The 14,305-nt window shown below is 43.2% G+C and overlaps 1 protein-coding gene across 9 annotated transcripts in view; it reads right to left on the reverse strand.

Moving 5' to 3' along the window:
• Positions 1-14,305, reverse strand: part of KMT2C (lysine methyltransferase 2C) — a 206,598-nt gene that overhangs the window by 133,893 nt on the left and 58,400 nt on the right. For all 9 annotated transcript variants that reach the window (XM_040434126.1, XM_040434128.1, XM_040434123.1 and 6 more), the window contains exon 4: positions 9,753-9,935. In XM_040434126.1, coding sequence (XP_040290060.1) covers positions 9,753-9,935 — 183 coding nt within the window. The remainder of the gene's footprint in view (positions 1-9,752; positions 9,936-14,305) is intronic.

Consider the following 14,305-nt stretch of genomic DNA (forward strand, 5'->3'; position numbering starts at 1 on the left):
CGGGATGAGAGGCAGCCGCAGAAAGCGCTCCTTCCCAAAACGTGCCAGGGCCTCCGTGCTCGCATTTAAGCCTGAAACCATGGTGAGCGGCGCATGTAAATTCAAGAGCTAAACTAGAGCAGGGTTTTATTATTATTAATACAGGCTGATAAGAAGCACACGCTGACGGTACGTGCGCCTCTTCCTATACAGATGGTGCATGGCTGAGACAACAATACATAGCCCGCTCCATCCTCTAAATGAGTGTTGGTTAATTATAGGGCGGGCATGTAACAAAAGCAGTAAAAGGCTGCCGAGCTGCGGGCACCGCACATCAGTGGAGGCTTCAGGCAATGTCTGAGCAAAACACTGCAGCCAGTGACGTGCCACACATGGCAATGGACTATTAACAGGGATCATACGTGAAAGTGATGCCAAGTGGTGCAGTTATCTCCTGTATAATGAAGATTTATACACATTTTCCCATATTACTTTCTGTATCTGTTCCTAACAACTCAATTTCATAATAATTCAATTTCAATTTTCAGGTGAAAAAAATAAAAAATCTAATAAAAACACACACACACACTTGGATGCAATTAGCTCCAAGTAAAAAAAAAAAGCCCAAAAAAAACAACTTAGGAGCCAAATGAGATTTCCTGGTCACACTTGACCATGTTTATTGCTGCCCGGAGCCCATAGTTTTCAATACCTCTGCTTGCAGTCATTCAGTATGAACCATCATTATTTACTTCCAGGGGACAAAAATCTGCAACAAGCCAAGTAACTATGGGGTTGATATCCCCTGGGCTGCTGGAGGGAGAGTTCAATTTATGACGGGTCCCAAGTCTCATCATAAATTAAGAGCATTCTCCGGCAGTAGGTGCACCTAGGATGAAATCTAATGCCAGTTTCTAGATGCCTGCAAACTGGCACTGATGGCCCTGTCCAAACCACTCAGTTATTTTAAAGTGGCGAGGATAGCGGTAAAACACCACCTGCGCAAATGGCATTTAAAAGTTGCAATCCAGGGGTTTTCTGGCACAGGGATGATAAATCTCACCCATGTGACCATCACAGATTTTTGTCCACTGGAAGTAAACACTGAAGGTCCCTACTGAATGACAGCAAGCTGTTAAATGGACATTTAACCTGCCTGGGTCTGCTCCTGCAAGTGCACTGGAGGCGGAGTTTAAACTGTGGCATGCTCTCTGCATTGGGCTGCTTCACGGCCCCTCCCGTCTGCTCTCATCCAACCAGAAGACCAGTACAGCTGTACAGCAGAACAGAATGAAACTTCATATTTACACTGCTCCTGAAAACAAAAAGGTATGTTTGCACTGCTCTTCCCACTAGCTAGTGCTGTCCGCAGTTTAACATGGTAAAAACTGCTGACAGATCATTTTAACAACAGCGCAGAGCTAGAGAATAGCCTAGTACTGAATAACATCAGACGGTATAAAGCCATATGCTAAGAGAGGTGGGGGTATATTTAAACTGCTCAAATGATACATCCACTTGTTGGTAAAGTTCAGGACTAGCACTGGAGTATAGTAGTAGCAGGCAAGTAAAACACACCGCAGGGTCCTACAGCCTCCCCCACCTAGAATGACTAAATCACACAGCAACTCCACTTTATACTTTTGTCCTTTCCTCTCTGCTCAGAAAAATATGCGCCACTTACTTCATTTTCTGCTGTGAAAATGATTGTTTACATAGAAGGCACAATGCGGGGAGTTTGTGCATATTGCTGGGATGCGGAGTATGGAAAACCGTATAGACGAACGCTAGCAGACGAGACATCAATAGTAAACCCCATGCCTCCTACATCCTGCAACTCAGCTGGGTATACATATACTACTTCAGTGTCATACTCCCCTTCTTCCATAAAACACGTTTCATACGTGAAAATGCCCGTGGGCACATGAACGTACCAATATGAGACATACGAAAAATAGGCCCCAATTCGTACCCTGTAAAGCTGCTCAAAGAGAGAAGGGAGGGGAATGGGTAGGGGGGAGCATTACATCCTTGGCTTAATACAGCTCTATATCCCCCTGTACTATACAGACTGAAGGACACAGGTCAGATTTGCCCCCCGCAGCCAGTGGGAACCATAAAATGAAACACTTACCCTCCCCCTGCCTCTTGGTTCTGACTAACGGGCAGTCTGCACTGCACCTCCTATCCCCGTCTATTAACCGCCTGGGTGGGGACTTTGGGAACGATTTTCTGTTTAAATTCAGCGACTACTAGAAGTGGTCATTTCATGGATGTCTATTCACTGAGTACAACACGTCCCTACAGACTGCTTACAATCCATACTGATCGATGCATGGATCCAATGTCTTGGGAGTCCAAGGCGTACATCTGGTCTGCATCCAGAAAATTTAGCCCCCGTATCCTTATTTTACCATCTCAAAAAATAAATCAAATGGATGAACAGAAAAGACGCCAGCTTCAAACAATAGAAAATACAAGCGAGATTTTTACTCTTCATGCTGTTCAAAATCCATTTCACAATGCGGCCAAATCTTCTCTCCAAGCCTATTCTGGTCCTGCAGCCAGCTTTCTCTTCTCTAGTAAGCAATTCGTTTATCTGTTCTAGAGAAGAAAATAACAGAGGCAAATGGGAGCGCAGAGAGGACGGCGGCGCAGAGAGGACGGCCAGCATATGGCAGCGCACTTGACACTACGATAGCAATGTCACAGCAGGAAGACACAAATTGGTCCCATCAAGTGTTTCAATCAGGGTTGTTTCGATACCAAAATTTTGATTCTGTTTCAATACCATAAAAAAGTATTGCGATACTCGATACCACGCCAAAAAAATAAACCATCACAAAAAGCCGCGTGCATTGCGCATTTTATGGAACGTCCGGCTCATAATAAAACAATCCGATCCTATTTTTTTGGGAGACAAGGTGCTAAAAAATGTCGAATCACGCAGTTTTTATTTATTAATTTTTTCTGTTCTAGCATTCACCGCATAGAAGATTTTTTTTTTTTATGTTTTAATAGTTTGGACTTTTTGGACGTGGCGATATGTAATATGTTCATTTATTGTTTATATATTTTATATGTAAAATTGGGAAAGGGGGCGATTTATTTTTTTCAAATCTTAATAACTATTTCCCCCCTTAGGGGCTAGAACCTGGGATCTTTTAATCCCTTGTCCTATTCACCCTAATAGAGCTCTATCAGGGTGAATTGGACTTCACACTCTACCTGCTGCCCTGTGCATAGTACACACAGCAGCAGGGAGGTTACCATGGCAGCCAGGGTTCAGTAGGATTACCCTGCTGGGGCTCCGATCAGAAGCTGCCACCAATGAGGAGGAGGTGAGGGGACCCCTGATGTTAATATTGGGGAGGGGGGTTGGGGCGCACTGCCCCACTATTGTTTTTAATACTGGGGAAGAAGGTCGCACTAGGCCACAATGTTTTTAATACAGGGGGGGGGGGGGGGGGGGCGCACTGCACCGCACCACCAATGAAAGTTAACCTTTAATACAGGGAGTTGCCATCAGCGGCCGTTAACTCCTCAGGTATGGCACCTGAGGGGTTAACTCCTCAGGTATGGCACCTGAGGGGTTAACTGCGGCTGATCGCAGCGCCCTGTCATAGAGGCAGGGTGTCGGCTATGTGATTCTGCCGCCTCCTGTATTTGTATTAGAAGTTTACTTTCATTGGTGGCGCAGTGCGCCCGCCCCTCTCTCCTCATTGGCAGCGGCAGCACAGGGGGAGGGGGAGACTGCTTCCTTCTCCCCTGTGCTGCTGAGGGAACTTCAGGTCCAAGTCCTGTGATACTAGACCGCGCAGCAGCTCAGCCCAGTATCGAAAAAATGGAATTCCCGGTATCGTATCGAAACCGGTACAAAGCTATTGATTAAAATTTCGATACCCGAAACAACCCTAGTTTCAATAACCATCAGATAAGAGTAACTCAGCTAGAGGCTTCATTTTCTGTCAAAATAAAGACTACATTGTCAGAGTCTGGCGAGAGGATTATTCACCTTAAAGTGGCTCACTTAAGGGTACCTTCACACTTGCGGCAGAGTGATCCGGCAAGTAGTTCCGTTGCAGGAACTGCCTGCCGGATCAGGCAATCTGCATGCAAACGGAAAGCATTTGTAGACGGATCCGGATAAGTCTTACAAATGCATTGCAAGAACGGATCAGTCTCTCCGTTTCTATTTTTTTTTTTCACATTTTTAATCGGTCTGCGCAATTCCGGCACTAATACATTCCGGCACTAACTGATCCGGAATTTCGGACGGAGAGAAAACTGCAGCATGCTGCGGTATTTTCTCCATCCAAAACACTGTTCAGTGACTGAACTGAAGACATCCTGAACGGATTTCTCTCCATTCAGAATGCATGGGGAGGAAACTGATCAGTTCTTTTCCGGTATTGAGCCCCTAGGACGGAACTCAATGCCGGAAAAGAATAACGCTAGTGTGAAAGTACCCTTAGCAAATGACATTTATCATGTACAGAAAGTTACTACAAAGTGCTTACTAATGTATTGTGATTGTCCATATTCCCTCCTTTGCTGGCTGGATTAATTTTTCCATCACATTATACACTGCTTGTTTCCATGGTTAGGACCACCTTGTAATCCAGCAGCGGTGGCCGTGCTTGCACATTATAGGAAAAAGAACTAGACTATGCGCACTCCCGCAGTGCCGGCCACCAGAGGGGCCAGCAATTTTTCCTATATTTTGCAAGCCCGTCCGCCACTAATGGATAGCAGGGTGGTCGTAACCATGGAAACAAGCAGTGTATAAAGTGATGGAAATATGAATCAAGCCAGCAAAGCAAGCAATATGGACAATCACAATACATTAGTAAGTGCCTTGTATTCACTTTATCTACAAAGTTTGAATATATCGTAAAAAAAGTAAATTTATTTCAGTAATGCAAATTAAAAGGAATTTCATTAATGCAGCTTAAAATTAGAATATTGTGAAAAGGTTCAATATTCTAGGCTCAAAGTGTCACACTCTAATCAGCTAAATAATCCATACCCCCAAAGGGTACCTCAAAATTGTTACTTTGGGGTTTCATAAGCTGTAAGCCATAATTATCCAAATTATAACTAACAAAGGCTTGAAATATCTCGCTTTGCATGTAATGAGTCTCTCATATATTAGTTATATTTAAGTTGCATTACTGAAATAAATGAACTTTGCACGATATTCCAATTTTTCGAGTTTTACCTGTATAGGATAAATGCCATTTGCTGAAGTGAGACAAGCCCTTTAACCCCTTAAGGACCAAGCCATTTTTTGCAAATCTGTCATGTGTCACTTTATGTGGTGATAACTTTAAAACGCTTTTACTTATCCAGGCCATTCAGAGATTATTTTCTAGTCACATATTGTACATCATGAACGTGGTAAAATGGAGTAAAAAAAAAACTTCATTTTTATTTATTAAAAAAATAAAAAATTACCAAAATTTGGGAAAAAGTAGCAAATTTCCAAATTTCAATTTCTCTACTTTTATAACAGATCGTAATAACTCCAAAAATAGTTATTACTTTACATTCCCCATCTGTCTACTTCATGTTTGGATCATTTTGTGAATGCCATTTTATTTTTTGGGGACGTTAGAAGGCTTAGAAGATTGGAAGCAAATCTTGAAATTTTTCTTAAAATTTCCAAAACCCAATTTTTAAGGACCAGTTCAGGTCTGAAGTAACTTTGTGGGGCTTACATAATAGAAACCACCCAAAAATGACCCCCATTTTAGAAACTACACCCCTCAAGGTATTCAAAACTGATTTTACAAACTTACGGTAGTTAACCCTTTTTTTGGCAGATTTTCAATTTTAATTAATTTTTTCCAGTAACAAAGCAAGGGTTAACAGCCAAACAAAACTCTATATTTATTATCCTGATTCTGTCGTTTACAGAAATACCCCATATGTGGTCGTAAACTGCTGTACAGGCACACGGCATTGCGCAGAAGGAAAGGAGCGCGATATGGTTTTTGGAAGGCAGATTTCACTGGAATAATTTTAAGTTGCCATGTCACATTTGAAGACCCCCTGATGAACCCCTAGAGTAGAAACTAAAAAAAAAATGACCCAATTTTGGAAACTACGGGATAAGGTAGCAGTTTTGTTGGTACTATTTTAGGGTACATATGATTTTCTGTTGCTCTACAGAGTGGATAAAAATCAATGATTTTTTTAAAATAAAAACTAGATTTTTTTTGATTTAAATCGGATTTTTTTTATATAAAATGCTTTTTGAGGAAAATATATTACCATCCAAAGGTTATTCCATCATGAAATAAAGATTATGTATAAGGTATCTGTGGATCGCTACAACTAGACAATATGGAACAGGTGCTCTAGGTCTATGTGGCCCACCCAGCCACAGAAAGGTATTCAAAAAGTAAAGAGAAAGACCTGGCACTCTAAATATGCAGCCAAAATCGAGATAGGGGTATTAAAATATTTAGTTGTTTTATTTAAAATATATTTAAAAATAAAAAAATAAACACAGCAGCATATGGAATAAAGAAATAGCAGCACTGAACTATACAATACAATAGCAGTAAATGGCAGCAGTGAAATATCAGCAATAATATTGATATAATAAAATAGTGTCAATAGTAAAATTCAACCATAGAGAATCCGCAATCTGTAGGTGGATTTAAACATAAATTGTTCCTCCTATACCGCAATGGAAAGTGCAAGGTGCGTTCAAATGGCAACAATAAATTCATGTCCAGCAGACTTCAGACTATGTTCATGTCTTCACATGCGAAATCGTTAATCCACGCTATCCAGAATGGATAACTTTAGCTATTCACAGTCCACAGTTGTTACTGACTTTCTATAGCAGCGTACGCATAAATCACCAGTCTTTCAAATAACACACATAGAAGACCAGAAGGTACAGTGCGGTAACTTCTCAAGGTGCCGTCCCACCCAGGTACAGTTACTATACAGGGAGTGCAGAATTATTAGGCAAATGAGTATTTTGACCACATCATCCTCTTTATGCATGTTGTCTTACTCCAAGCTGTATAGGCTCGAAAGCCTACTACCAATTAGGCATATTAGGTGATGTGCATCTCTGTAATGAGAAGAAGTGTGGTCTAATGACATCAACACCCTATATCAGGTGTGCATAATTATTAGGCAACTTCCTTTCCTTTGGCAAAATGGGTCAAAAGAAGGACTTGACAGGCTCAGAAAAGTCAAAAATAGTGAGATATCTTGCAGAGGGATGCAGCACTCTTAAAATTGCAAAGCTTCTGAAGCGTGATCATCGAACAATCAAGTGTTTCATTCAAAATAGTCAACAGGGTCGCAAGAAGCGTGTGGAAAAACCAAGGCGCAAAATAACTGCCCATGAACTGAGAAAAGTCAAGCGTGCAGCTGCCAAGATGCCACTTGCCACCAGTTTGGCCATATTTCAGAGCTGCAACATCACTGGAGTGCCCAAAAGCACAAGATGTGCAATACTCAGAGACATGGCCAAGGTAAGAAAGGCTGAAAGACGACCACCACTGAACAAGACACACAAGCTGAAACGTCAAGACTGGGCCAAGAAATATCTCAAGACTGATTTTTCTAAGGTTTTATGGACTGATGAAATGAGAGTGAGTCTTGATGGGCCAGATGGATGGGCCCGTGGCTGGATTGGTAAAGGGCAGAGAGCTCCAGTCCGACTCAGACGCCAGCAAGGTGGAGGTGGAGTACTGGTTTGGGCTGGTATCATCAAAGATGAGCTTGTGGGGCCTTTTCGGGTTGAGGATGGAGTCAAGCTCAACTCCCAGTCCTACTGCCAGTTTCTGGAAGACACCTTCTTCAAGCAGTGGTACAGGAAGAAGTCTGCATCCTTCAAGAAAAACATGATTTTCATGCAGGACAATGCTCCATCACACGCGTCCAAGTACTCCACAGCGTGGCTGGCAAGAAAGGGTATAAAAGAAGAAAATCTAATGACATGGCCTCCTTGTTCACCTGATCTGAACCCCATTGAGAACCTGTGGTCCATCATCAAATGTGAGATTTACAAGGAGGGAAAACAGTACACCTCTCTGAACAGTGTCTGGGAGGCTGTAGTTGCTGCTGCACGCAATGTTGATGGTGAACAGATCAAAACACTGACAGAATCCATGGATGGCAGGCTTTTGAGTGTCCTTGCAAAGAAAGGTGGCTATATTGGTCACCGATTTGTTTTTGAATGTCAGAAATGTATATTTGTGAATGTTGAGATGTTATATTGGTTTCACTGGTAAAAATAAATAATTGAAATGGGTATATATTTGTTTTTTGTTAAGTTGCCTAATAATTATGCACAGTAATAGTCACATGCACACACAGATATCCCCCTAAAATAGCTAAAACTAAAAACAAACTAAAAACTACTTCCAAAAATATTCAGCTTTGATATTAATGAGTTTTTTGGGTTCATTGAGAACATGGTTGTTGTTCAATAATAAAATTAATCCTCAAAAATACAACTTGCCTAATAATTCTGCACTCCCTGTATATCCTTGTTACCTTAGTCTGGTCGATGTGTGAATGTGGGCTTGGTAGTTTGTAGTATGATGGATGTCAGCTGCACTTATCCAAGCTAGGACGAGAATGCTGGTCCTGGGGCACTAAGTACCGGCCCTTTAGGACGAACATTCTCGTCCTGGGTCCTTAACGTGTTAAGGAGCATTTACACCGCCCAATTGTTGGCCAGATTATCTGAGGGTGCAGCAGATCACCCGATGAACGAGCAGAAAGCTCATCAATTGGGTTAAATTATCTTTGGTGTGATGACCTCAATCACAGTTTCTCAGCATGCGGCGGAGGTGATCGCTGTATGTAAAAACAGACACACGTAACACAGCTTTTCACCTCCACCGACAAGCAGGCAATTGTCAGGAAGTATCGCTTGCTTCCCGATAATTGTCTTCTGTTTGCCAACATGTAAATGTGCCATTAGAAGCTAAAACCAACCTGCAGCAAGGCCATAGTTAGCAAACCAGGACCTAGCAAGCCTATGCTTCTCCTGTAACGATGCAAATCTCCATTTGGGTTTGAGGACATTCTGCTTTTTATTCATATGTAAATGAGTATGTTGGAGCACAAAGGTGCAGAATCCTTGGAGCACTGCTTTGTAATACCCCTTGAGCTTTGCACACTCCACCTCCCCTTGACTGACAGGGCTAGACATCAGCATGCTGAGGGCAGAGGTGTCAGCATGTACATATCATATGCAAAAATTACTATAGCTTTACCATGTTAAGAGTAGAGGTTTCTATGCTTAGAAGGCTAATACATATTATTGGTTTAGTCAGATGCATAATATATAATTATAAAGAAACCAGTAATATGTATTAGCTTTCTAAGAATAGAAACCAATATGATAAGGCTATAGCCTGGAAGTAGGTAGTCAGCCTAGCATTTTGATGTTCCAGGTTCAAATCCCCAGAAAGACATTTGTATCATTTGTTATTTTTTTTTCTTCCTCATTTAACCAATTTACTATATTGAGTATAGGGGTTTTCTATGCTTAGAAAGCTAATACAGATTACTAGTGTCTTTATATTCATATATTGTACCTGTGAACAAACCAGCAATATGTATCAGCTTTCTAAGTATAGAAACCCGCAGGCGGTGCGACTAGGTTAACAGTTTGGACACAGAACCAAAGCTGCCTAAAAACAATAAGAACCATACAATTTCAGTAATTTTAATAGGTAAAAAAGGTGCACAGTACCCAAATAGAATATGTAAACATATTTAGTACTCACTTCTGGTGCCCTCGTTTTGACTTTCCGGTGGGTTTACAGGTGCCAGTGCTGCCATTATGGTCTTTGTTCTCAGTCAGTGTTTGCCATGGAAGGAGAAAGTCAGGAGTTGGACTATACTGTTTTAATTCGCCTTGCCCCAAGAGACTCCGCTCACCACAATAACAGAAAGCGCAAAGTTGTTCACTAAAACAGAGAAAGAAATATCTTTAGACAAGATGTTTTCACAGATTGCCTTTTGCACATAAAACGCAAACCCTATATTCTAAATTTCTTGCAGTACAAACCTTGACAGTGATGAGGCTGGAATGAAGTACATACCGTATTTTTTGCTTTATAAGACACAGTTTTTTCCCTCAAAAGTGGGGGGGAAATGGCAGTGCGTCTTATAAAGCGAATGGTGCAGGTTTTACATTGCTGGCCGCTATGCTGCATAGCGCGGCCTGCGATTTATCAGTTACAGTAAGCGGGGTGGGAGGAGGGGCTGGAGGCCAGCAACTGCTGTTGCACTCGCCGCGGGGCCCGATGCAGTCACTGTACTCCATTACAGCGGGCCCCGCTCACAGAAGTCTTAATATGTAAAGTGTAAAGTCTATTCATGCCTCAACCAGTGGCTCTGGTTTGTTAAACTAGCATAAATCTTCTGTAGTACTACTCACTATCAAAGCGGCCAGCAGCGTAACCTCTCACTCATTCATTCATGCTCCTCCTACTTCATGAATGGAGCAGGAAGAGCATGAATCCTTAACCAGTGGCTCTGGTTTGTTAAACTAGCGTAACCTTCTGCAGTAGTACTCACTATCAAAGCGGCGGGCAGGCCGGCAGTGCAACGTCATTCATTCATCGCCCCCCCATAACAGCGGGTCATCCACAGATCCCCCCCCCCCCCAATAACAGTGTGTCATCCACAGATCCCCCCCCCCCCAATAACAGTGTGTCATCCACAGATCCCCCCCCCCCCAATAACAGTGTGTCATCCACAGATCCCCCCCCCAATAACAGCGTGTCATCCACAGATCCCCCCCCAATAACAGCGTGTCATCCACAGATCCCCCCCCAATAACAGCGTGTCATCCACAGATCCCCCCCAATAACAGCGTGTCATCCACAGATCCCCCCCCAATAACAGCGTGTCATCCACAGATCCCCCCCCAATAACAGCGTGTCATCCACAGATCCCCCCCAATAACAGCGTGTCATCCACAGATCCCCCCCAATAACAGCGTGTCATCCACAGATCCCCCCCAATAACAGCGTGTCATCCAGATGCCCCCCCCCCCAATAACAGCGTGTCATCCACAGATGCCCCCCCATAACAGTGTGTCATCCACAGATGCGCCCCCCCATAACAGCGTGTCATCCACAGATGCCCCCCCCATAACAGCGTGTCATCCACAGATGCCCCCCCATAACAGCGTGTCATCCACAGATCCCCCCCCGAATAACAGCGTGTCATCCACAGATCCCCCCCAATAACAGCGTGTCATCCACAGATCCCCCCCCCCAAAAACAGCGTGTCATCCATGGATCCCCCCCCCAATAACAGCGTGTCATCCACAGATGCCCCCCCCCAATAACAGCGTGTCATCCACAGATGCCCCCCCAATAACAGCGTGTCATCCACAGATGCCCCCCCATAACAGCGTGTCATCCACAGATGCCCCCCCATAACAGCGTGTCATCCACAGATGCGCCCCCCCATAACAGCGTGTCATCCACAGATGCGCCCCCCCCATAACAGTGTGTCATCCACAGATGCGCCCCCCATAACAGCGTGTCATCCACAGATGCGCCCCCCCATAACAGCGTGTCATCCACAGATGCCCCCCCATAACAGCGTGTCATCCACAGATGCCCCCCCATAACAGCGTGTCATCCACAGATGCCCCCCCCCCATAACAGCGTGTCATCCACAGATGCTCCCCCCCCCCCCCCCATAACAGCGTGTCATCTGAAGTCTACTCCAGCTATGAGCCGACCGTGTAGGTACCACGCCATCCCGCCCACCTTTTAGAAACTGGGCAGAGCAGCAAAAAGTTGCAAATTGCTGCAACTTTTCTATATCAGTCGGCATATGTCTTCATAAATTCCCCCACTTGGGTCCTACACCATCATTTTCCAGTGCCCTGATTGCAGTCAACCTGCTTGAGGGTTGTCTATACCTACAGGCACAAGATCTGCAGTCTATATCTGATATAGACATATAAAATACACTGCATCATATGTGCAATAAATAAAAGTAAAAGAAACCACTATATGCCAACAAGACACAGCGAAGGCAGCATCCAAAGTGCTAGCTGCATTCCGAATTTGCAAAGGTTTACACAACACAATTAACCCTTGCATGTTAAAAGGTTTTGTCTCATCCCAAAAACCGCTTTCCATATGTCCTATTAGGGCATATGGATGTCATAGAGAAGCTCCTCACAACATAGTCTCTCAGTGGTTAGCACTGTGACCTGGCAGGACAGTGGGATCCTGGATTCTAATCTGACCACAGACAACATCTGCATGGAGTTTGCATGTTCTTCTGATGCTCGAGTAGGTTTCTTCTGGGTACTTTGGTTTTCTGCCACACAACAAGAACCTACTAAATTTGCCAATGGGGACAGGGACCAATGACAATCTCTGTACAGCGCTGTTGGCACTGCGTGAAATAAATAGATAATACTCTCCTCTAGAAGCCAGAGTCACTAAAACGCAGTGGAGATCCTGCTCTGTTAGATCCTGTCTGTCCAAAAATTATATTGGAAACGTAGTTCTACATTGGCCACTGCAGGGGCAAATGAGCACCCAAAAGTCTTGGGATATAGTCCGGGCAACCTTCTGATCACCATAGTGGGTCTCATTAAAGGAAGTGAAGATACACCCCAAAGGTAGGCGAGTTCATACGCAGGAATACCTATAGTCCTATCTAGCCCTATAGAACCCTGATACTAATTGCAGGGACGAGACTACCTGTTTCTCCAAAAGGAAGGACGAACAGCAGTCTAATTCAGGCCTAATACAAACAATAGGGAAATGCAACACACAGAACCCAAACAAATTAGAAAAGGGAAAGGAAAGACTTAACTTCAAAAAAGCAAAAGGAAGGACCAGGAACTCAGTCGAGATCCCACCACAATCTATCCAAAGGTCCAAACAGAAGCTATAAACCACACGACATTGTGGGAGAAGCAACTATAAATAGAGAAGGTTAAATGACCCTAAGAGCCACAACTGGGGAAAGAAGGTGTGGCAAACACCAAAAAACAACACAGACGTCATTTGATCCAAACGGAAAACATGTTCGATCAAACCACGTTTTGCCGGTCTCACCAATCTCCTGCCACCTGTCGCGTGAAAGTCCGTGACACTAATTTACCTATGATTTTAGGCGCTTTCACATCAGCACTTTTCATTTCCATTCTTCTGCTCTGCCTAAAAAGCTATGTACACCTTTGGGAGCAATTTATTTTTATTATTGCATTGTACTCATTTTGAGTTAAAAATTATTTTTTCAATTGGTTTTTATAAAAAAAATATGGAATCTTTTTTATGTACATAGTTGAGTTGCTGTAGTAGCAGCCTGTGGATTTTCTGTGTTTTTCGTCATCTGGGGAGTGGACAGGCTCCTTACCTCTGCTCTCTGACACTCATTATAGCTCAATTCTCATTTTACTGATAAAAATGTGGCTTAAATAAGCGTTTATGATCTCTCAGTAGTTTTGAGAAAAGGTTTATTAGATGACTGGCACAAAGTGAAAGTGAAAGTACCAATCACACAGTTAGAAAAACAATTAGCCCTTTGTGACAGAATGGCTCAATATTTTTAATAAAGGCCAATTGAAAATATGATTTTTAGCCCCCAAAAAATGCAAACAAACAAAAATTGCCTCCGAGAGTGTACATAGCCTTTAAGGACAGACACACCCAAGCGAGTTCAAAGCGAGAAACTTGCTGCATGTGGCAGTGTGAGATCCCAGTCTGAATTCGGCGCCTATGACGGGATCGCAGAGCATTATAATGATATATGAGGCTGTGTGCGTCCCTGTGAGACCTGGAATCTATTGAATTACACTGACTGCATACTCTGACTGATTGGGTGATCAGTTTCAGACTAGAGCCCCTTTGCCATACAGAGAGGGGTGGTGAGCTATCCACGTTAATTTACTGACTGCATTATGTCAGAGTAATTCAATGGATTCCATGTCTCACAGGTACACACAGCCTTATATATCATTATAATGCTGTGTGATCCTGTCACAAAAGCAGAGTTCAGACTGGGACCTCACTGCCACACGCAGCAAGTTTCTCGCATTTTACTCGGTTGTGTGTGTCTTGCCTAAGAGTGCATTTTCCAAAACATTTGCATTCATTCTTTTAGAATAATGCTGGTAAGAGCACTATCATGGCGCCATTACAGGTCCCACAAGGACAGCACAGGGACATCACCTACAAAAGGAGATTTGCCATTCAGGATGCTCGGAAAGCTTATTGCCATTATCATGTAGTGGAGGTAACACTACTCATCACCCAGCTTTCCTAAAGGTCACAATAAATCAGAAACAGCTCAC

This window comes from Bufo bufo, chromosome 5 (assembly GCF_905171765.1).
Source record: "Bufo bufo chromosome 5, aBufBuf1.1, whole genome shotgun sequence".
Lineage (NCBI taxonomy): Eukaryota > Metazoa > Chordata > Amphibia > Anura > Bufonidae > Bufo > Bufo bufo.